At 35.9% G+C, this 25291-nt stretch overlaps 1 protein-coding gene across 5 annotated transcripts in view; it reads left to right on the top strand.

The window, feature by feature from the left end:
* Ap1s2 (adaptor related protein complex 1 subunit sigma 2) overlaps positions 1–23536 on the top strand; it is a 31061-nt gene extending 7525 nt beyond the window's left edge. Inside the window, exons 3-6 of one of the 5 annotated variants that reach the window (XM_090326910.1) lie at positions 3054–3162; positions 3679–3816; positions 13106–13184; positions 15590–15762. In XM_090326910.1, the coding sequence (XP_090183036.1) occupies positions 3054–3162; positions 3679–3816; positions 13106–13147 (289 nt within the window). In that variant the 3' untranslated portion in view covers positions 13148–13184; positions 15590–15762. Of the gene's footprint in view, positions 1–3053; positions 3163–3678; positions 3817–6683; positions 6744–13105; positions 13185–15589; positions 15763–17127; positions 18604–22272 lie in introns of those variants that run through there. The other 4 variants (XM_090326908.1, XM_090326911.1, XM_090326907.1 and 1 more) reach the window with 4 other exon arrangements.
* The last annotated feature ends 1755 nt before the right edge of the window (positions 23537–25291 follow it).

The following is a 25291-nucleotide window of genomic DNA, read 5'->3' as shown; positions in this document are numbered from 1 at the left end:
CATCCTAATTATTATCTATTCATTTAAAAGGAAGACTTCTTTAATTTGATGTCTCCTTTTCCATCCTTAAGAAAAGTAAACATTTAGAGGAATAGTTAGGCCCTGAGTTCATTCCCTACCACTGAAAAGAAACTAACAAAAAGTAGAGAGTGTCTGCAAAGGAACAAAAGGCTCATGGTCTCCTTGATAGGTGGATATTCGATCCAAACAGTACAAGAGCAATGACTCAGTATTCGGATAGTCAAGGTCATTGACACGAACTTGGAGATATAAAGTATAACTACATAGACATAAAATCTATGGTAAAATATATGCTCTATAGACAGTTATATAAATTGATATGTACTATGGCATACAAACTTTCAGCTTAATTTTAATTGTGTTCTAAAATTTATGTGCCAGTGATTGCATATAGAGATTCCCTTTTTGAATACTTGTTTGTAAAACATGACATTTGAAATATGCTTTAAAAAATCAGTGTTAATAAAATCTTTTAATAAAAAATAGAGCATTGGGGGAAGTTTTACATTTTTTAAAATAATATTGGTTGTCTTGATTATTTTTACATCCATGTTTTAAGTTGTACAACTTAGGACCTTTGATACTTGTTTATTTTGTTAATTTTTTTTGTTGTGGCCAGTACGTGGGATTGAATTCAGAGCCTCACATTTTCACTTGTCAATGATTGGAACTCAGCCATTTGAACCACACCTCTATTTCTGATGTTTTACTGGTCAGTTAGAGATGAGTCTGCTCTGGCTGACTTGAAACCTCAGTCCTCAGATGGCAGTCTCCTGAGTAGCAAGGATTCCAGGCCTGAGTCATTGGCAGCTGTCCATGTAATGTTTATTTCCAAAAGGCAGTACTGTGGATAAGAAGTGAGGATGGTGTAAACATTGAATTGTCTAAACAGTAGCATTAGGGAAATCTTAAAAGTAAAGAATTTTTCTCAGAAATTAGTAAGGTCTGTAAAAGAGTTGTCTGGTATTCTGTCCATTTGAGCTACTCATATCTGATTTTATTCAACCATTTTCATGTCACTTTTCTGAGTTTAGGAAATCTTATGTGTATCATTTGCATCAATTTCTCCAAATTCTATTAAAGACTCTTGCTTAGGGAGAATGAGCAGTTGGACTATCCTGTTTTCTTTTCATCATATAAAATTGTATAATGACTGGAAAGAGAGGAAGCACTTTGTTAAATTTGGAAGTGGTGCATGTTTATTCCCTTAAAGATGATACATGAACTTGTTCTAGTGGGTCATGTCTGTAATTCTACCTACTTAGAAAGCTGAGATCAGATTATTGCAGTTTAAAACCAGGCCAGTCTGGAAAGTTCATGAGATTCTTGCATCCAGTTAACCACCAAAAGGCCAGAAGTGGAATGATGGCTCAACTGTAGAGTGCCAGATTTGAGCACTGGAAAAAAATCACATGAAATAAAATGGTTTAGATAATATTGAAATTGTTTCTATTTGTATAAATTTGAGGCTATCTTTATAGCAAAGAGCTGGAATTCATTGACTCCTTAAACTCTGGGTGAGTGTATTTTTCTATATATTATGTTGCACTAGTGTTATGAGTAGCAACTGTCTATTATGTTTAAGTGCTCTTCAGTGAAAATTATAATCCCAATTGAGACTTGTTTAGAATTAAGTTTTTATTTTCTTTCTTTTCAAAAGCCTTACATACACTTAGACCACTTTAAAAATGTTCTTTTAGTCTCCTTCAGAGAGATTGCTAAACCACAAGGTTGTTCATTAATGTTTGTTTTTTTGTTATTTTTTTAGTCAAGCAGAAACAATCCCATGTATCAGAATCCTAATTTGAAGACTGAAGTTCCCTAGGCTTTTTCCTCCTTCTGGTATAATTCATTTCAGTAATATAGAGCTTGGAAATTTTAAGGACAAGTTTCAGTTTTTTCTGGACTGCGTTTTGTTTCTAACTTCTATAATTACTTGGATCTGTTTTTGAAGTTTACAATCCTAGAAATCTTAAAAAAAGAAAAAAACCATAGTTAAAAGTAAGATACTAGTGCCCCCTAGAGGTGATGCCTTGTAACTACAAGAAGGTATAGGACAAATATCTAAAATTCTATGGTTTGTTCTCTTCTATGATATTGATAATGGTACATGGATGGGCTTGGTTTTTCTAGTGATGTGATTAACTATTTTTTCTTTCTTTTGGCCTGCCTATGCTCTTAACAGTTTCTCTAATGCATGTATTACTTTCTTAATATGAAAAAAACCAAATACAATAGTGCGAGGTTTTATACAGTAGGACATGAAAATATATATAGAATATGTGATGATTGGGGAAACATTTTTTCCATAGTTGTATTTTATTACATACATGTTACTCAAATAATGTGTAAAAGAGGAAATAAACCTGCTTATAGCATGAGGCTTTTCATAGTAGGACCTGAAAATGTATTTAGAAAGTGTGATGCTAGCTGGGTACTAGTGGCTCATGCCTGTAATCCCAGCTACTCAGGAGACTGAGATCTAAGGATTATGGTTAAAAACCAGCCCAAGCAGGAAACTCCATGAGACTCTAATCTCCAATTAACCACCAGAAAACCAGAAGTGGTATGGTGGCTAAGGGGTAGAGTGCTAGCATTTTGCTGAAGAGCTCAGGTACAGAGCTCAAGCCCAGAATTCAAGCCTCACAACTGACCAAAAAAGGGAGAGAGAGAAGCTGGGTGTAGTATCTCACGCTTGTAATCCTAGCTACTCAGCAGGCTAAGATCTGAGGATCAAGGTTCAAAGCCAGTCTGGGCACATAAGGACTTGAAACTCTTCTGTCCACTTAACCTCTAGAAAACAGGAAGTGAGGCTTGGATCCATGGGTAGGGCAGTAGCCTTGTGTTGAAGAGTTCAAGGACAGCGCCCAGGACCCAGGGATAGAGCAGTAGCCTTGAGGCTGAAGATCTCAGGGACAGTGCCTAGGCCAAGTTCAAGCCCATGACCTACAAAAAGAAAGAAAAAAAAGAAAGAGAAGGAAAGAAAGAGTGATACTAGTATGACATTTTTCCCCATTTTTGTTTTATTATAGATACGCTAGCCTGTATTTTTGCTGTGCAATTGAGGATCAGGACAACGAATTAATTACCCTGGAAATAATTCATCGTTATGTGGAATTACTTGACAAGTACTTTGGGAGTGTGAGTAGTGTTTTGTTCATCTTTTTCCCAAAGAAGTTTATTATTTGGTTATCTTGAAGATTCTAACTAGGGAAAAGGTATTGCATCTATCAGTTAAGTTCCAAGAATGCTGAGAATGAACTTTAGTAATATAGAGAAGAGTCTTATTTCAAACATTAATATTCTGAAAATGCTTAGTATAGAAACTAAGATTTGGCTAATAGTTCAATCACATTATCAAGGGAAAATATGTATTAAATATAAGTTCTAAGTCAGAAATTATTAACTTATGCTGAGAGGAAAGATATGGGATCCAGGTATTATATATCTTACAGGCATTGTGTTCACAGGTACTTGAAATTCAAAAATTAAGCTTACTGAAATCAGTGATGGTAGCATGACTGCCACTTTTAGAACAAGTAAGATTGATTTGTTCTGCTTAGATTTTATTCCATACCTGATCATGAATCAGCATCTTTGGCTTAAGGTTTAACAGGGTTCTGGTTTTTGGCCTTAATTTATTGATTTGCTTTTCAGGTGTGTGAACTTGATATCATCTTTAATTTTGAGAAGGCTTATTTTATTTTGGATGAATTTCTTTTGGGAGGGGAAGTTCAGGAAACATCCAAGAAAAATGTCCTTAAAGCAATTGAACAAGCTGATCTACTGCAAGAGGTAAGCTACTTGTTTTTGTAACTAGATGGTAGCATGTTTTGCTCTTGCTAGGGAAATCTCAGTGATCATTCTTCATTTCAGAATCATTCAGTAGTTTCAGCATGCTTGGCATGTATGTGCAGTTTATTGATTGGAATATGTGTCAGTCACATCAACTCAGTTATCTATGGATGGATGATTCACTTCGAAAATACTGTATTATTAGTCAGGCTTATTCTCAATAGCCCATTTTGGGGCCCTAAAACACTGTTTTCTAACCTACAGTAAGGAAGGAAATGATTGGCCTAAAGTAACAATAGTTGAGAATTCTCCATCCATTGTGTGGAGTCACTTAACATAAGCACATGTTTCATTAGTATGGATAACTTGAAGTTGATTGTGAAATTATGACATTTCATTCCAAATTGATTCTTATTTTCACCTCATGTCCATTAAGTGTAAATGTAGCCAAGCAAATGTTAGTGTTTTCAGATTAGACTTTCTGGAGAATTCTCTGATTTTGTGTTAGTCAAATAAACAAAAAAGTATTTGTATTGCTCTTTGTTCCTCTTAAATAATAAACTATTTTCTGTTAACCTTCTTATTTTCTTCTCTTAATCTCTACATTCCAGAACCATAACAACCTTTCCCTTTCTAATTTCCACTGTCATCCTGTGCTGGTCATGTGTTTGATGCTTGTATACTTTCTAGTTGTGAAATTTAAATTTTGATGATACTCTGATTTAGATACTAAATTAAATTATAATGAACTGTGACTGTTGTCTTATAGAAAGTTTGTAACATGAGAAGAGCTTAGTAAATATACAAAACATCTATATATTAAGTATTAAGGACGTATCTGTGCTCACAGAGAAAAACCCTTTTGAATATTTTTAACCCACAGGTTCATTTTCTTTTTTTTTTTTTTTTGCCAGTCCTGGGCTTGAGCTCAGGGCCTGAGCACTGTCCTTGGACTTTCTCAAGGCTAGAGCTCTACCACTTGAGCCTCAGCACCACTTCTGGCTTTTTTCTATGTGTGTGGTACCGAGGAATCAAACCTGGGTCTTCATGCATGCTAGGCAAGCACTTTAACCACTAGGCCAAACTCCCGGCCCACAGGTTCATTTTCTAAACTCAAAGTATCATTTTCTACATCCAACTAACTTAACATTGTATATTGGTTAGTCAGTTTACTCGTTTTTAAATCCAGAAACAAAGTATTTTCTATATCCAACTTACTTTAGCCTCTTCTTGTGCAGTGCCTATTTGTTAATCAGTTTGCTCTCTTTTAATTCAATTTTTTAGTGCTTCTCTTATTATGGCAATGGCAAGCTTTAAAAGAATGAAATTACAGAAGAGCAACTAGTTTTCTAGTATAATTGCTTTACTATTATTCTTGGTGAGGAAGAAGAAACTAGAGTATAAATAGCAGTTAGAATACATTGTACATTTAATGATCTCTTGTACTTAACAACAAAGTAGTTAGGGTACCTATAAATGTGAAGTGTTATCAACCCTCCTACCATCAGTAGCTGGTATTACAAATATTTTATAATTTTCTGGTTAACTACATTTGCTTTTAAAGCATTTTTAAATCATTAAAGTTCAACTTTTGCTTGTTTCCTAGAGAGAAATGTATATAGCACCAATACTTCCTTGTGCCTAAATTATTTTTAATGCTACTGGGAAATGACAACTGTATATAATATGACAGTGATGCTGTTAATAACTAGTATATATTTAATATGAGTGCACTAGAGGACACAAATGTTGCTATGAGAGTATAGATCACATTTGACTTCTTAGGCAAGAAATTAATATTGTCCACATTATCAGTAGGTAATATTTTCATTGGAAATGTAGATGTAAGTAATATTTTTAAATCATTTATTGTTGCCTTCATTTTAAAGCATACATCTGTAATTGCTTTGGGGTCCTTTAGTTGAGGGTATAGTATTCCGTTAGTCCATATTCTGGAGTGATTCGTCTTGTACAATTGTAAATAAAGCTTTAAACTTGCAGTAGAAGGATTAGTTGCTTAATTTTTAATCTTTCATGTGTACTGACTTTTCTATATAGCATCAAGTCCTTTATTTGCCTTTTTTCTAAGCTCTAAAGATGACTTTGATTTTACAATGAATATATGTCTGCTTACTAAACGGTATATGCAAATTGTAGAATGATTTTGATTTTAATTTTTCATTTGTGAAATGTGCCTTTCTATAAGACATTTTTCTATAAGTAAACTTTCTCGAGATTTTCCCTTTTACCCAGTTTCTTTTAATGAGATATGTTATACATAGTCTTTCATCTTTATGGGAAGAGTGCAAATGGTTAGTAGCTAACGTAGATTTTCTATTAGTATATTATGCTTAGTAATAAGAACATAAAATGATTATGATTTCAATCACAAATACTAACATATCAGTAGACATTATGATTTAATAATAACACCTTTATTCTTGTGTTTAATGACTTGATATACAAAGTTATTTTAGCCACTCTAGGCTGAACTCTTATCACTTTTGTTATTTGGTTGTATGAATACATAATTAAATTTGGGAGGTAAGCCCTGAAATTGGCCTATTATCAAATTTTTAATGTTTGCTGAAATTTAGAACATGTTACCTTAGCATACCACCAGCATTATTGTTGATTCTTAAATTATTAAGGTAGGACATGCTGAGATTTTTAATTGATTCTTTATGCAATATTGGGACTGTTTCCCCCCCATACCTATTCTAAACTAGACTGTGTGTGGGTAGGGTGAGATATAATGCAATTTGATTTATTTTACAAACACATACATGACAAAGGGAGTAATGGTGTGGCTTTTTTTCTGTAAAGTTGGGCACTTACCAGTTTTTCTCTACTCCTTAATTTTATAGAGCCAGAATGAAGAATGGGGAGGTTTGTCTGAGGATATCTTATGATAAAGAACAGTCTAAGGCTTTAGTCTCTTTGGGTCCCCCCCCCAACTTATTTATTGGTAACTACTAAATTTACCATTTTTGTGGCATGGGTAAAATGGGGTGCTATGCAAAAAACGACTGTTGCACGTTGAGATGATTTCAAGTCCTGGCTTGATCTGTGTAGATCAAATACTTAAATCCCGGACACTGGGCTTTAACCCTTATGGATAGCTGCATGATGATAGTGACCACGCTTGGAGATGTGTCAAACTTTCTTTTTTATACTAACAGCATTATTTTGAAATTTGTGGTGGTTTTTTTTCCTTTGAGCTTTGTTGGCTGTTGGTACTATTTCTCACTAAAGCAATCGATGAAATGGAACATTAGTGAGGCAGCCCAAAATTTGCTTCTACTTTTAAATGTTATACATTATGAATAGTTTTACTGTATTTATAGGTATTTATCTGTCTGTCTAGAAAATGGTACTCTATGGAGAATTACCACTGCTAAAATTGATTTGTTTTGATGCTGGACCTACATGATATATCTTAGTATTATGCTGTATTTTTTTAAAGTAGTATCTATGGTACCACATAAAAATGGAAAGGTAAAAATGTTAGGATAAAAAGTGATTTTTTAAAAAAAGAATAAGGAAGCCTTTATGACTTAATATTCTAAGAAAAGTATTTTAAGTAAATATTAATAATATTAAATAATAGCATTAAATGATTTATTTTTAAGATAAATATTGTTACTTAAGGATATTGGGGTGCTAGGAATATGGCTTAGTAGTAAGTGCTTGCCAAGCATACATGAAGTCTTGGATTCAATTTCTCAGTACCACATAAACAGAAAAGGCCATAAGTGGCTCTGTGGCTCAAGTGGTAGAGTGCTAGTCTTGAGCACAGAGAGGCTCAGAAATAAAGCCCAGGTCCTGAGTTCAAGCCCCAGGACTGGACCCAAAAAAAGAAATATTGGGATATGTTAGTCAAATTCAAGAACCTCTTACCTGGGCTGGAGGGTGCATGCCCATTATTGTAGCACTTGGGAGACTGAGGCTGGAGGATCTCTAGTTCAAGACCAGCATGAACTATATTGCAAGACCCAATCTCCAAACAAAAACCACAGAATCAATCAATCTCTCTCTCTCTCTCTCTCTCTCTCTCTCTCTCTCTCTCTCTCTCTCTCTCTCTCTCTCTCTCTCTCTCTCTCTCTCTCTCTCTCTTCTTTCTCTCTCTCTTTTGTGCTAGTTCTGGGGCTTGAACTCACTGGGGAACTGTCCCTGAGTCTTTATGCTGAAGGCAAAAAATGGCTCTTCCACTAGAGCCACAGCTCCACTTCTGGCTTTTTGTATGGCTAATTAGAGGTAGTTGAGTTTCACAGACTTTTTTTAAAATCCCAGCTGGCACTGAACCATGATACTCAGATCTCAGTTTTCTGAGTAGGTAGGATTATAGGCATGAGCCCAGCTTCAAATTATTTTAAGGGTTAGGTATTTTTTAAATATGTACAATAATGTTAGCAAAAGCCTATTTTGATAGAATTGGTTTTAGGATTTGCTCTAATAAGACAACTCCTCTAATACCTTTGTAACTGCCACTGTTAGTAGTAAAACCTTTTAGCCCTAAACCCCTTTATTTTCACCAGGCTAAATTTAAACAAGGCTGTAGTCTTTTATTCTAGTATATTTTAAACTTTGTTATTTATAAACTGAGTTGGTGGAAGTGGTGCTGTGGCTCAATTGGTGGAGCCACTAGCCTTGAGCTGAAGAGCTCAGGGACAGCACCCAAGCCCGAATTTCAAGCCTCACTACTAACAAAGAATAAATAATAAATAAGATAAACTGAATTAGGGCCTGATAGAACAAATTTTAGATGAGGTTTGTTACATTGTTGTTCAAAATGTACAATCCAGAAGGGGAGTGACAGAAAGAATAAAAATATTTGTATACTTTAGTCTTTTTCCTAAAAGAATTTTTAAAATTCCCTCTCCCCTTGATGTTTCTTTTCTAGCTCATTGTGAATCAGCTTTTGCTTCTCTGGACTATTTCTTTTTCATTTTCCTTTTTTGCCAGTCCTGGGGCTTGAATAGGGCTAGTACAGCACCAGCCTTGAGAAAGCTAATGAGCCACAGTTCCAGTTGAGCCACAGTTCCATTTCCAGCTGTTTCTCTGTATGTGGTACCAAGGAATCGAACCCAGGTCTTCATGCATGCTAGGAAAGCACTCTATCACTAGGCATACTCTTGGCCCCTACTCTAGATTATTTATAATGATAGAAAGTTGAAATAATTTAAATATTCAATAACTTTAAATTTGATTTCACAATATTTTGATAAAGCCCAGAGTAATAAATGCATTTTTAGCCCATAGTAGTAAAAAAAGTATAAACTTTTATTGCATAGCACTCTTTTTCTTATTTTGTGGTCTCCCATTTTCCAATCTTTTTTTAATACTTCGATTGACTTACTTCAGTTCATGAGCTCTGGGTTGGGACCTGAAAAGAGCAGAAATTTTTCCAAATTAGATTTTTTCCCTTACTGACATAATTTGTTTCCATTGTTGCTTTTTTCAAAAAATAAAAATTTGTGTTATAGAAAAATTGTTATGCAAGCAAGCCCACTAGAATAGTATTTTATCTACCAACTAAAGCCAAGTAGATTGACTCAGAAGTTGGGTTGGAAGAGGGGCCGTGGTATCCTCCCAGGATACAGTGAGCTGTGCTGGGCACATCACTATTGACCTGTCATAGATAAAGACTAAGGACACTGCTGAATATCCTACAGTTCACAGGAACACCCCCCCACACACATACACACAAGGAATTTTTTCTCCACTGTCAGTTGTGTCTGAGTTGAAAAACCCTACTTTAACACCATGGAATAAAAATTCCATTTACATCTATAGACTGTTGTGTCTTTTCAATAGTATATGTAGTTTACAGTATAAATAATTGGCTAATAGTTGATAAAAAATGCAAAAAGCTCATACCTGTAATTCTATCCTCTCTGGAAACTGAGATGTGAGAATTGTGATGTGAGACTAGCAAAAAGCCAGAAAAAAAGACCAACCTTGATTTGCAAGAGTTTACAGGGCCTGAATTCATGATCTAGTACTAGACTAAAACAAAGGCAAAAGGAAGAAGGGAGAAGAAACCTAACAATTGTGAAAGAAGGACTTATTGCTAAAAAATACATAAATGTCTAATCTCTCCTGTGATTCACTGAAATGACTTATTTTATAAACAGGGTCTCGGGAGATAATCTATGGTTGACTTTAGAACTGAACCCATAGCAAAGCTAGTGGGATACCACCATATTATCTCATTTCTTCAACAACAACCAGATCGGTTTGTTTCTATTAAGAAATTGAGTTTGTATGTAGAAATAGAATTGAATCTACCCTGCAGGCAAGCAGAACACTTTTGAATTTTCTGCTGATTTCTCCATCTCCCATAGGAATTCAATCCTCCTTAAAGGAAAAATAGATCAAATGACTAGAATTTATACACAGACTTTTCCTTTGCTGTCGAGATAGACTTTTTTGTTATTCTTTTGTACTGTTAGTTTTTTTTTTTCTGGATTGTGAGGCTTGAACTCGACCTGGGTGCTGTCCCTGAGATCTTCTGCTCAAGGCTGCCTCCCTACCCTTGAGCCAAGCACAACTTTCTGTTTTCTAGAGGTTAATTAAAGATAAGAGTCTCAGGTCCTTCTATGCCCAGGCTGGCTTTGAACCTTAATCCTTAGATCTCAGCCTCCTGAGTAGTTAGGATTACCGGGGTGAGCCACCACACCCACCTTCTGTTAGCTTTAAAGGATTTACTTAGCACGGATATTTAGAGTTTGAAGTTATATGACTGAAATTTTTTTTGTTTAATTTGCGACATTTTAAGACAAACATAGTACTGCTTAAAATATTTCCTAAAAGTCTGAATTGTATTTGCTAAGCTGAAACTTTTCTGATTTTTTTAAAGAATACAACTGTCAGAGAAATTAATTCGTATGTATATCTTACAATAAAAGGTCGGAACAGCTAATAGAACATAGTAAAGTTATTCCTGTGATTATTTTTAAGACAACAGTAATAGAATTAGATGAACAGCCCAGTAGAAAAGAAAAACTAGCAGAGGGAATGAATAAGTGATTCACAGAAAAAAGAAAAATGAAAGGTGAAAAATGTAAGATGAAAGAAATTCTCCTTATAGTAGAATGCAAATTAATTAAAACATCAACAAAACCTTTTTATTTGCAAATATACCAATTTTAACACTTAATATTTTCTTTTCTTTTTTTGTCAGTCATGAGACTTGAACTCTGGGCCTGGGGACTATCTCTGAGCTCTTCAGCTCAAGACTACCATCCTACCCCTTCAGCTACAGCACCACTTCCGGTTTTCTAGTGGGTTAATTGGAGATAAGAGTCTCTTGGACTTTAGTACCAGGGCTGGCTTTGAACCAGGATCCTCAGATCTCAGCCTCCTAAGTAGCTAGGGTTATAGGCATGAGCCACCACACCCGGCTTAACACTTAATTTGTTTATTATCTAAATAGTTGTAGAAGATGTAATTTAACAAAGAAGTTTAGGAATTCAGTACATCTAGATCAGCAGTTTCTGCCTTTGCCATTCTTACCCTCCTTCAACCTACCCTTTCCTTTAGTTTTGTTAATTTTGTGGTATATACCATGAGTTCTTGACTACTTTCTCCTTCCCTGCCTCACTTCTCCTTGATCCATCCCTCCTCTTGCAAGTACCCATTTGCTGGTGCTTTTTGTTGGACTTTGACTTTTGTCAAAGCTTGAAGAGTCTACTGTACTTCAGCTAATTCACTTATAACCACTTGTACACTGCCCAATCTGTTTACTTATATATTTCTAGGCTCACTCTAGCTACCATAAATGAGAGAAACCAACTAAACTTTTTGCTTGTTCATTTCTTCTTGGATTGTCAAGGATAAGAAACATTCTTTGTCCTACTTGTAAGCATATAAACTTGTATTTTGTTTTGAAGGGCGAGTTTTGTGTACCTATTAATGACCTAATATGACCCATTAAACACATACAAGTATTTTATACAACAGAAATATACAAGTGTATATATGAGCATAGGCTCAATATAATATTAAACTATTAGGACTTACCCACACATCCATCAGTGGAAATAAAGATAAGGAAAATTACAATATAGCCACACATCCAACTGTAAGCCTAGCTAAGAAAAATAAGATCATTTTCTTTGTAATGGTATGGAAAGGTACTCAAGGCATATCAAATGAAGAAAAAAAGACTAGTTGTAGTGTATTAGCTAACTTTAATTACTTGTGGAAATGTTTAAGTTTCTCCCTCTCCTTAAGTTTAAAACATCATATTCAGTATTGCAAATGTTTAATGGAAAAAATGCTTCAGTGCAAATGAAAGCATGGTAGAACTAAGGTAGACTTTATTAAAATAAATGTGCAGGACATAAAGTACTGTCTGCTGTTCGCCATTTAAGACATCATCTGGTGTAAATACCTAATTCTTCACTTGTGGCTCATGTAATTTTTTTTCAAAAAACCACTAGTAATTCACAAAATCTCATGAAATAAGACTGACCCCATGAGTCCTGTTACCCAAAAGGTATCTTTAAAAGTGTCTTCACTCCTAACTGGGTTCCAGTGACTCACACTTGAATTTCTAGCTATTCAGGGGGCTGAGCTCTGAATATTACAGTTCAGAGCAGAACAAAAAAAAAGAATGTGTAATGGTCCATCTTCAGTTAACCAACTAAATTCTGGACTGGAGGCAGGTGTGTGGTTTCAGTCTTAGCTATGTGAGTGTGCAAGGCTCTGAATTCAAGCCCCCCCTCCAAAAAAAAGTGTTGGCACACACACACACACACACACACACACACACACATACACACACATACAGAGTTCACTTCTCTTTATTAAAATTCATTTTTCTAAGTAGATCTTGGTAAGTTAGAATATTCTTTGATGCTTTAGGCCTTTAGCACAATGAATAGGGTTCCAGAGTCCCCACACAATTCTGTTAGGGACAACCCACAGGACTAACTACTACTATGTTCTAAAAGATCAAGGACAAACAAGAGTACCTTATACATTGGGTACTAGAAACAAAGAGACTAGATGTTTGTTCCTAGCTCTATACACAGTACAAGTATCATAAATTTACTTAAGCTCTTCTCTTTTCAATGAGACTTAAGCATCTAGATAATTATAGCGTTCCACTGTTGACTTTTGTGAATCATGAGCCTACTATGGTGAATATCTAGGGCATGTTATGGTAATACAATTTTACTTTTCTTGGGAAGGTAGGTGGTTTTGAGAATAGATATAACTTAATTCCTGTCTTCAGTGTTTCTTATACAATAGTTCCCATTACATTTGATCCTTTTGACAGGGAATTAAGAACAAAGTTATCCTTGACACAGAGGAAAGTTGAAGATGCATGTATATGTACTAAGGAGAAGATGCTGATGGTGAGAGTGATAAGAATAAGAATAAGAATGAATGTGAGATAAACTATATTGGGACGGATAATGGGAATGGAGTCAAAAGCATTGGTTTAAGCCAGGCACCTATGGCTTATGCCTGCAATCTACTCAGGAGGGTGAGATCTGAGGATTGTGGTTCAAAGCTAGTCCAGGCAGAAAAGTCCCCATAAGACTCTTCTTTCCAATTAACCTCTAAAAAAACTGGAAGTGACACTGTGGCCCAAGTAGTAAGAGCACTAACCCTGAGCACAAAGAGGCTCAGGGACAGTACACAGGCCCTGAGTTCAAGCCCCACAACTGACAAAAAAATGCATTGGTTTAGGTCAAAGTTTTTCTCCTTTATTATGAAGCAGTAATAAGATAAAGCTGTAGTTTTTTTTAATTCATGAGTTAGATGAGAAAAATTGCAAATTCTTGTCCTTTTCTTGTCCTTGAAAGCTAACATCATCTAGAGAAGGGGACTAGGGAAGGAAGGACAGATAACCTGAGGAGAGTTGATAATTAGCAATAAATTTAGAAAGGAGCAAATTAGTGAAGGGCAAGAGAATTTCCCAGAGCTAAAGGCTTATTTCAGGTTGAAAAGAATACACTTGAGGCCGGGAGTTTGGCCTCGTGGTAGAGTGCTTGCTTAGCATACACGAAGACCCAGGTTCGATTCCTCAGTACCACATACATAGAAAAAGCCAGAAATGGTGCTGTGGTTCAAGTGGTAGAGCTCTAGCCTTGAGAAAACCCAAGCATAATGCTGAGGCCATGAGCCCAAGTCCAGGACTGGCCAAAAAAAAAAAACCCAAACAGCAACAAAAAAACATGTCTGATGAATCTGTCAAAGCCAGGCACCAATTGCTCACACCTATTATTCTTGTCATTAGGGAGGCCAAGATTGGGGAGCTCGAGGTTCAAAGCCAGCCTAATCAGTTAGTTCATGAGACCCATTTTCAATAGAGAGCTAAACATGGTGCAGGCCTATTATCCTGGCCACACGGGAGTCTGACATGGGCAGATCATGATTTAGGTCCATGACTTGGCAGGAATCTCAAAAACAACCAGCAGAAAAAAGGGCTGGCCATGGGGCTCAGTGGTAAGACTGCTTGCCTGGCAATTATGAGGCCCTGAGTTTAAATCCTAGTAAACACACACACACACACACACACACACACACACACACACACACACGAGCATGCACACATGCACAAAAATGTGTATTAAAGGCAACTTGTGGGTTATATTTGTCCAATATAAAAGTTGCACTATTTTTTTCCACATTATGATTCTGTCCCTTACTCCTCCTTAATTTAAATCCCAGGCATTTTTGGTATATTCAGAAATATACCATTTATGAGTGTGGTCTAGTAGTAGAGTGTTTTGCCTATCATGCATGAAGCCCTGGGTTCGATTCTTCAGTACCACATATACAGAAAAAGCCAGAAATAGTGCTGGGGCTCAAATGGTAGAGCACTAGCCTTGAGAAAGCCCAAGGACAGTGCCCAGCCCCTGAGTTTAAGCCCCAGGATTGGCAAAAAAAGAAAAGAAATAAAACCTTTATGATTTCCAAAAGTGCCTGTGTCCATGTCTATGGGAAGAGTAAAATAGTGCTGCACAGTTCCTATATACTATGACAGACTTCATGTCAAACTATAACTGAAGAATTCTGTTATTCTTAAATAGTATGATAATACTATTATCAATCATACTATTATAATATGACTGAAAAAATAGTGTTATAAGGGCCCAGATCACTAGAGTTTATACTGAATCTACTATTGTTGCATATGTAAGAGAAAAAAATCCTTAATTAAGGGCATATTTACATACCTTGAAGTTAGATTTAAAAGTTAGATGACCATTAAGACATTTATAGTGGAACTTCACAGCCTGGCATTCTAAAGTGGGGAATTACTTAATACAACTTAGAAGTAGATACCATTTATTATCATTTCTGTGCATTTTAGGGTTCCTTTTCTTTGTGAAGGATGTTTTCCCATTAAAGAAGGGTTTCCTACTAAGAAGAGTATCTTTCACAATTGGTGGATGCTAATTTTTTGTTTAAGTACAGGATTCTAGATTATTTGCTATATAGAATAATTTGGATTACCATCAACTCATAGGCAGTGAAATACCTGTCAGATAAAGAGTGAAGACAATGCCTGGAATGATCACATTTTACAAGAATCTGTAACTCTGTCCTCATTCATAATAAAAGTTTTATTTAGAGAGGAATGACTTTACTCAGCCCTGTTTGGGAAACCATCTTTCTCTTTTGTTTTTTTTAACTGATGTGATATTAAATTAACATGCATTTTTAAACGATTAAAAACTAAAATATAAAGGCAAAGAAATGATACTTAGATGAAAGGTAATTTGACAGACTTTTCTTGTTCTTTCTCCAGAATACAGAGAATATGTATCACAGCAAGCATTTTCATTGGTGTAAGAAAGCAAACTAGAATACGTGCTGGAATACTGACATGCATCAAAATGTAGTAGGATATGTGAATTCAGTTTGTCATTATAATTGTGTTAAGTTTGTTGTTTATATTATAGCATTGCTTGAAAAATCTTATTACATTCAATACCAAGGGAAGAGTGCTACTTTTTCTTGTTGATGTTTTCATAGCGTTCTTTTTATATAATTTACAGTGTTTTATAATTTATTTTTATATAGACTATTAAAATAGATTGAGGCTCCTTGATGAAAAAAATCCTTAAATACTGTGAATTGCTAAAGTCATTGGTATAGGAATATAATTTTCCTATGAAAAATGAAAGTTTCTTGTGGAAATGAAGCTTTTATTAATATGATTATTTTAAATACTTGAGTTTTAAATTTTAAAAAGTTCCACTATAGTGGAATTTTTTGTGAGTGAAAGAAAAAGGGAAGCTATCTTTTAAGGATGTTTAGGAACCTGTTTAGGAACTATCTAATATAAGCTTTCATCCTGTTCTTTTAAGAAAAAATTAAAATGTGAGGTAGCTCCCATCTAGCTACTCAGGAGTCAGGAAAGTCTGTGATTTCCAGTTAGCCACCAAAAAAAAGCTGTAGTACTAGCTTTCAGCACAAAAGATCAGGGACAGTGCCTAGGCCCTGAGTTCAAGCTCCAGGAATGGCAAAAAAAATGAAACAATTTATCTGCTTTTGTAGCCTAATACTTCAAAGTTACAACTTGAATAAATGTTAAAATGAGGATACTTTCAAAACACTGATATAAACAGTTTTAACCTTGGATTCACAGCCTTTTAATGAAGGTGTAATTCCTTCCATGGTCTGAAGAATGGTGCGTCCTCTCCTGAGGAAAATTTGTTCAGAACTTTGCTTCTAATTTCAGGGAATTGTTCAAGTCCCAGGAAACCATCTGCAACTCTCTAGGGTCAAATTAAGACCTTCACCACACGGTACCCTTTTTCCTTGTTGATGTGAGAAACATCTCATTAGATAAATTTGCAGGCATGGACACCTTAACAAATCTGTTCAGAAAATTCTTCAGGATCACTGGGGATTTTTTAAAAAAAAATTAGTACACTTAGTCTGAAAGTCACACTCCTAGATTTTTGTTATTTCTACTTTTTTCTTGGGGAAGAGTTCCCTCTATATCTCTACTTTTGGTAATAAAATCCTAATCAACTTAGGGCACTGTTAAAAGGTAATATTCAAATTGAATTTTCAGTTTGCTCATTATTGAGTTACACTGAAAAGACATTGCTTTGTAAATACAGGACAACATTTATTTTACCATTACATAAAGAAATTTGTAGTAGAAATACAAATATGAACTGGGCATTATTAAAGACGCTAAATATTTAGTCACATAAACCAAAGAACAAAAGTAAACAAACCCTTACATTTTTATTAAATTTAAGTTCTAGAAATCTGATTGTGTCTATTTTAGTTTGTATATTGTGTATAAGAATATATGCATTTCTTTTGTAGCCACGTCATGAATATTTTAATGTCCCTGTGTACTAAATGACTACTCATCGAGTATGCAGAAAATACCAGAGGAAATAGAGAGCTGATATACTTATGAAAGAAAATATCCTCAGCTTGGTGACTTATTGTCTTGTAAAATAATAACAGAGCTTCTATTCTAGAACCAGCACATTTTTTATTGTATTCTTCTCCTTTTTCACACATCTCTTTGCTGTTTAATTTTCATTCTGTATGTGATTTCTATTTCTGATTTATTTTTTTCTTGAAAATATATGGCTGTGTTTTGAGTAATATTCATCAAAACACATGTGTGTAATTATTAATGAACTATCTGGATTAATTGTCCAAGAAAAGCCTGGCAATCATTACTGTTTACCAAAGAAAATTTGACTTAAAATATATAGCTAAACACTTGGTCCAAAATAAGCAATATCGTAATATGTAGTGTGGGTTAGTCTTCAGTTCCACAAAAGACATTATTTAGTATGACTAAAGTCTGTATGAAGCAATATGTTCTGATGTATTCTGTAAAAACTTAATCTGGAAATGATACAAGAAAGTACGTGTGATCTGTACTATTATAAGGAATTTCAGGTTAAAACATTCAATTTCTAAGAAGCTGATTAGTGTCACATTTATTCAGTGGTTTGTGCTGTATGATAAACTCAAACAATCTGTTTAGGAGGCACTTTGCTACTTGGGCCATGCATTCAGCTTGAACAGTCCCTTTGAGAATTATCAGAAAGCTATGTCAGTCAAGTGTCCTGCAAGTCTTAGTAGTAACCCTTTCAGAATATTTTTGTAGTACAAAACATCTAATATTCATTTTTCAATATCCAAATTTGTATATTTGATTAGTTAATAACTATCTAATATAAACCACCATTTAAATCCTTATTTTTGGCTAACTAGGGTTGTATATTTCTGAACATCCAAAACTTTAATTTTGATCAATATGGTATATGCTTTTAAACTTTTAGCGTATTTTATTGTGAAAGGAAAAGTACCAATTCATTAATTAGATCTAAGAAATTTAAAGCCTGAGTTAAGTAATTTGGTGCCAAATGATAACTTTAAAAGATACTACTTTACCACTGAAAGAAGACCTTCGAAAATGTGCTTGGAGCAAGCTTAGTATTAGGCAGGTATGCAGATCAGTCATCTCCATTTTTACCATTCTTGTTGCATTGTACTACATTTGAAACATTGGGAAACATTGGTCTTTCATTGTCATTTGTTTTTCACCATTCCTTTCTCTGTCCTGCAGTACAGTGTTCATCTGGTTTTAATGCTGCAGAAATAAATTTGCTTTGTTTCCCATCTGATTGCTTTGGTTGCTGTGTGCTGAGCTGTAACAAAATGTTGCTTTTTCGTGGTTATCTGTATACAGCTGCTTGCTTAAATTAGCAGACTCTGAGAGAGCTTTCCTTGCATGTCTAAAATAAAAGTATTGCATGTATTTCAACTCATGTGAATGGCCTTTTCTTCATCCCTTTTGATAAATAACATTTTATATTTTTATTCCAGGTAATTTTTTAAATGTGATTTTAAAACATTTAACATTCAATTCATCATTTCAAGCACTGCTAAGTATATAGCTCAGTAGTGTTAAGTTTTTTTTTGCATTGTTGTGCACTAAATCTCCAGAACTTTTTCATCTTACAAAAGTGAGCGTATACCTATCAAATCAACCATTCCCATTTCTTGGTTCTCCGAGGCCTTGGTAAACACCATTCAACTTTCTGTTTCTCTGATTTTACTAACTTTAGATAATAATTCTCTTAAATAATTTTGAACTACAATTTTAGTGTGAACTTATATGAAAGTTACATTTTATAAACAATTTGTAAAAATTAAACAGTCTTAAAATAATAAAGTGTATAAGTGAAACTAGGCTTTTTAGGAAGGAAACTTTTTAAATAATAAATGTCTAAAAAGTATCATGATTCTTTCTCAAGAAATTCTATATAAAACTTTAGGCAGTAAAAATACATAGTAGAAAACTGATTAGCTTCACAAAATAGCTCTGGGCTGTTTTTACCAAAATCAACTGAGAGGGTAAACTGTTTACAACTCAAGTCATGCTTTAACATATTAAGGGTTGCATTAAAAAAATTAAAACTGGGGGCTGGGAATTTCACCTAGTGGTAGAGTGCTTGTCTAGAATTCAATTCCTCGGAACCACATGCATAGAAAAGCCAGAAGTGGTGCTATGGCTCATGTGGTAGAGTGCTTAGCCTTGAAGAAAGCCCACAGGCAGTGCTCAGGCTCTGAGTTCAAGCCCCAGGACTGGCAAAAAAATTAAAATTATTTAATATTAAGTGGAAGTGACTAGATTAAAAATGCAGTAAAGATATAAATGGAATATTGCATACATGGAGTTTAAGAGGGTTGCTTTTTTCCATTGACTTTCTTTAAAAATAACTTAATTCAAAGTAGTAGAGCACTAGCTAAGCAAGCACAAAGCCCTGAGTACAAATGTAGTACTAAACAATGAAAGTAAGAGCCGGGTGCTGTGGCTCATGCCTGTAATCCTAGCTATTCAGGAGGGTAAGCTCTAAGGATCAAGGTTCAAAGCCAGACCGGTCACAAAAGGACCTGAGACTCTTACCTCCAGTTAACCTCTAGAAAATGGGAAGTGGGTCTTGGCTCAAGGGTAGGGCAATAGCCTTGAGCTGAAGAGCTTAGGGACAGCGCCCAGGCTGAGTTCAAGTCCCATGACCCACAAAAAAATAACCTATCATGAAAGCTTCAAGACTCAAATGCAGAGAAGTCTACACATTATACAGCGACACCAGCCATCAATATATTCTACTTGTTTACAACAACATTCCCTCTAGTTTTACCCTGGAATTTTAGAGCAAGCCTGAGACATCCTCCTATTTTAACATTCTACCTCCAACAAAGTTAACAGTAATTCTCATATCTGGTTCAGATTTTCCTAATTGTCTGGAAGAAAATATCTTTTTTTTTGGCCAGTCCTGGGCTTGAGCTCAGGGCCTGAGCACTGTCCTTGGACTTTCTCTAGGCTAGAGCTCTACCACTTGAGCCTCAGCACCACTTCCGGCTTTTTTCTATGTATGTGGTACCGAGGAATTGAACCCAGGTCTTTGTGCATGCTAGGCAAGCACTCTACCACTAGGCCAAACTCCTGGCCAGATGTGAGGGCCATCTGGCTGCGACATCTGTCACCCCATTGATCGCCAGGGTTGATTCGGCTGATCTGGCTGGCTAGGCGGGTGTCCTCTTGAACGTCCCTCCCGAAGCTGTGCGCTCGGACGAAGAGGACGACCATCCCCAATAGAGGAGGACCGGTCTTCGGTCAAGGGTATACGAGTAGCTGCGCTCCCCTGCTAGAACCTCCAAACAAGCTCTCTCAAGAAAATACCTTTTATGATTGTTTTATTAGAACCAGATACCAGACAAGCTTCATATTCTATCTATCTCATTGATATGCCTTAAATCTCTACATTTTTAACAAGTTATCTCTTTTTTTCCTCCTTGGCTTTTTAAAAACTGACCATTGAATGCCACACTTTTTTACTGTTCACTGATTGTATTCTCGTGATATTTAATTTGTTCTTTAATCCACCATCTTTAAATTTATAGCCTGAATGAATGGGAATTTCAGTTTGGAAGGATATATAGATGAGCTAAAAATACCGTTTTTGGGCTGGGAGTGTGGCCTAGTGGTAGAGTACTGGCCTAGCATGCACAAAGCCCTGGGTTTGATTCCTCAGTATCACATACACAGAAAAAGCTGGAAGTGGTGCTGTGGCTCAGATGGTAAAGTGCTAGCCTTGAGAAAGCTCAAGGATAGTACCCAGGCCCCGAGTTCAAACCCCAGGACTGGCCGTAAATAAATACCTTTTTTCACTAAACCTCACTTTCACCCAGATTTCCATTACTACAGAAGCATTTTAATAAGTCACTATGTACATTTTTGGCTCACAATATTTCAATTTAGTACTAAATACTAAAATGCCTTCATTTAGTTTTCAATTATCAGCTAATTTTTTAAAAGCATTTTCTATAAATCAGGCACTGAGACCTAAATTCTCTTAACCTCAACATCTGAAGGTAAGTAATACTGTTATTCTTGATTTCCAACTATAGAAGTAGATCAGAGTTTAAGTAATTTATGGCTACACTGTAAAGTGCCTTATATGCAATTAAACCTAATGTAATGTGAATTTATTATTTAATATGATTTTTTCCTTGTTTTGTGCTATACCACAATTAGGATGCAAAAGTAAGTTTGTTATTGAATGTCAATTTGACATTGATATCCACCATTAAAATAAAATATTGCCTTTTAATTACAAAAGTTCTAGTAATTCCGAAAAGTCAATCTGCATACTTTTTTAAAAAATGTCATATGCAAAGTTAGTCACTTTAGAAATTGTTTGTTTTTTTTAGCAACTTTGTTTTGTCTTCCTTTGGAATTTGGAGGCAGGTGCCAGTGGGTCACACCTGTAATCATAGCTACTCAGGGTGCTAAGATCTGGAGGATTATGTTTCAAGGCCAGCTCAAGCAGAAAAGTTCGCTGGACTCCATCACCAAAATAACCAGAAAAGACTGGGCTGGAAGTGAGACTTAAATGGTAGATCCCCGGCTGAGCAAATTTTGTCCCAAAGTAGTGTCTTCTCTATGTAACTTCCAGAGGTGGCTTTGCTGAGAAGATCTGGGAAGGCCACTTGTTTCTAAAATATTGCTCCTGTGAACATTCAAGTAAAAATTTCAAGAGGAAGACATTTCTATAAATCCATGAAACAAAAAAGCATAGAAAAAAGTGGTTATAGGGAGCTTGAGATGGGGAGGCTGCTTTTTACTTGCAGGAGATTTTTAATTTTAACATGAAGATAATGTTTCCTATTGCATGGATTTCATCCATTGTGCATTGCATTGGGTTTGATTGGTTTGTGTGTTATAGTAATGGTGCCCCCAGACATTGGAGGATTTACAGTAGACATGGAATAAATGTGGAGATGTCTTTTCTGTGGCCTGCAACGTTTGGGCCAGTGAACTAACTGGCTGGTCATTAGAAGCATGTTTCTGGGGCATATTCTTCATGTCCGTTTTTCACCTACTTAAGAGGCCCTCCCTGGATCTGCTTACCAGAATCTCACATTTTCCCTCCACAGGAAGCTGAAACCCCACGTAGTGTTCTTGAAGAAATTGGACTGACATAATTCTTCTCCTTGTTGATGACTTCTTGTGGCATTTCACACTTGTAGATGGTCACTGCCTTCATGTCCATGTTAGCTAATGGTATAATATGATGTCTTGTCAGTATTAACTGTTTTTGCTAAGCTGCTTCATTCAGGCCTCCTGACACAATTTTTTTAAAGGGAACATTGGTGAATCAAAGGTGATAAATTAAGGGACTTAAATTATGCATTGGGAAGATAATAGAAAAAGATACCTTTGGGGGGGGATATTTTAGAGATTCATTTCTTAGTTGGTTATGTGCACATATGAGAATTATATCTGGATAACTTATCTCAAACAAATCATGCAAAATATATTTACTACTGTTTTTGACCAAGAAAACTCAAATTCGAATGCAAAAGCTGGTATTATGAAACCAAAGAGTAGATAGGGCACCATTTCCGTACGGAGAAGATAAAGGGGATTGACAAGTTACAGATCAAATGAATTAAAATTGAACTACTGAGACTTTAAGCAAAAAATAAAATTTTTGCCAAAGACCTATATTGGACAATCCATACCTTAAAAAAGAGCATCAGTTGTTTAGATGATAAGATTGGAATGGTATCGATATTGTTTTACACTGAAACTTAAGTACTATGATCAAATAAGGAACAAAGAATGTTTCATAATAGCACATAACGGTTAAAAGGCCAAGGCACATTTGATTCCTGAGATTACTATTTTGAGGTTCTAATCATTTAATTTGTTTTTGATAGCCTAAAATAAAGTGGGAGTATCAGTTTGCCAGGAATTTTGTAACAGACTCTTCAAGAATTTGTTAAGGTTCTTCTCAGCATTGTACCAGTGTTCCTTCTGGGGTGCTTGTTAAAGCCAAATTTATTTTGCTCCTCTATTGCTTCCTTACAGTTAAGAAGTGCTAAAAAAATCCCTTTACAGCAGCTTCCTTTCCTTCTATGGCATTGCCTAGCAATCAGAACATTAAAAAAATTTAAAAACCTTTCATATTACAAAGTGAGAGTTGAATGAAGTAAAATGGCACTAGCTGGCGCTCTATTTTTAAAGCTGTGTAACTGTTTGGCGTCACTTTCATATATCAGCTAAACATGTCCTCATGTTCACACTTTCACTTGTATTGCTGGGCTGGATCAAGCTTTGTTGTGATTGTAAACAACATTCAGACCACATGAACACTGTCCTCTCACATCCACTTGTAATAAATGTTCACCATATAAACACTGTAGTGTGTTCTTAATCTCTCTTTCTAAAAGTTGGTCCTACTGTGGAGATCTGCTGAAGGAAGAATCTTTCATTTTCAATAAAATGTTAACACTTCCTACCATTTAACACCCCTCCCCCATTTGAATTCAGTGATGATTATAAGCACATAAATAACAGATCTAAGGAATTTTCATGTACTTCAAGTTCATTACAGCCCATTACAGCCATGAATTCCATGCTGCCCATAACATATTAATCCACTCACTTTCAATTAATAAATGCCACTTTTAAAACTTCGATGCAGTTGACTTCTTTCTGAGCAAACAACTGGGATTATTTCAGGTAATCAAAGTTATGGAAACCATCTGGTTATTCACATCGCCTATGTACTGAAGGAGCACAGTCAACAGTCCCATATAGCTACCGCTAAGTTTAAGATGGATGTTTTTTGTCAGTTGTGGGACTTGAACTCGACCTCGGCGTTGTACCTGAGCTCTTTCAGCTCAAGGCAACTGCCCTACCCCTTGAGCCACAGAGTCACTTCCCATTTTCTAGTGGTGAATGGGAGATAAATCTCATGAACTTCAATGCCCAGGCTGACTTTGAACCTACAGGTATGAGCCTCTATGCCCAACTTATCACAAGCAGAGGTTTTATAAGCTCCCACTCATTGACATCAGAAGGGAGAGGAGCCACATCTCAATTTTAAGGTAGATTTTCCTTCCCCCTCTCACCCAATAAATTAAGAATATTCTGCTTTACTGTAAACTTTACAACAGGCAAAGGGACTTGGAAACAATGCCTGGCAATGAGAAGTCCTCAAGTCATTGTTATCGTCTGTTTTAGATGGGCCTCAGCCACATATTCAGAATAGTAATCAGCACCCATCTTGCCCACCTAGAACCATTTTCTAAGGATTGTATATTCTCCCAGCTCCCAAAGTATTAAAGGTTATAAACAGCAACCAACACTGGAGTTTATTACTCCCATTTCCCGCATGGGGAGCAGATAATATTATCAGCTTTTTCTTCATCTCCCAGTATTATTCTAAGATTCTTGATCAAACTTAGAAATCGTCAGCCAGGTGTAGAAATGCCTGCCTGTAGTTTATAGCCCTTCTGGCAGTGTGGGGCTGGAGGCCTGTAAGTTTGAGGCCATCTTGGACATTAGGGATACCCAGTCTGGAACAAAAAGCAAAAAAAGGGAAGTGGTATTGTGGCTCAAGTGGTAGATCGCTATTCTTGAGCACATTGAGTCAGGGACAGTACCCAAACCTTGAGCTCAAGCCTCACAACTGACCTAAAAAAAATAGCAGAAGGGATAGGGCCTAGTTAGTGTGAATGTAGAGTGAAGCATATAGGTCCAATCCCTAATTGTGTGTGTGTGTGTGTGTGTGTGTGTGTGTGTGTGTGTGTGTGTGTGTGTGCCCATGCACACAGGTGTACACATTGACACCAGGGCTTTAACTCAGGTGCTGTCCCTGAGCTTTATTGCTCAAGGCTGGCACACTACCACTTGAGTCACAGCTCCACTTCTGGCTTTTTGATAATTGGAATCTCATGGACTTTCCTGTCCATGCTGGATTCAAATCCCTCATCCTCAGATCTCAGCCTACTGAATAGCTAGCACTACAAGTGTGAGCCACCGGTGACTGGCTTATACTTCTTTTGAAAAACGACTACATTTTATTCAACTGTTGGTCTCAGAGGTAAGACTGCATATTCTTGCAAACGGATGTGCACTCACTGCCCACTATCCAGTTACATACTA

This window comes from Megascapheus bottae, chromosome X (assembly GCF_031878675.1).
Source record: "Megascapheus bottae isolate mThoBot1 chromosome X, mThoBot2.hap1, whole genome shotgun sequence".
NCBI lineage: Eukaryota > Metazoa > Chordata > Mammalia > Rodentia > Geomyidae > Megascapheus > Megascapheus bottae.
The sequence above is the reverse complement of the archived record's forward strand: the minus strand, read 5'-3'. Positions and strand labels throughout refer to the sequence as shown.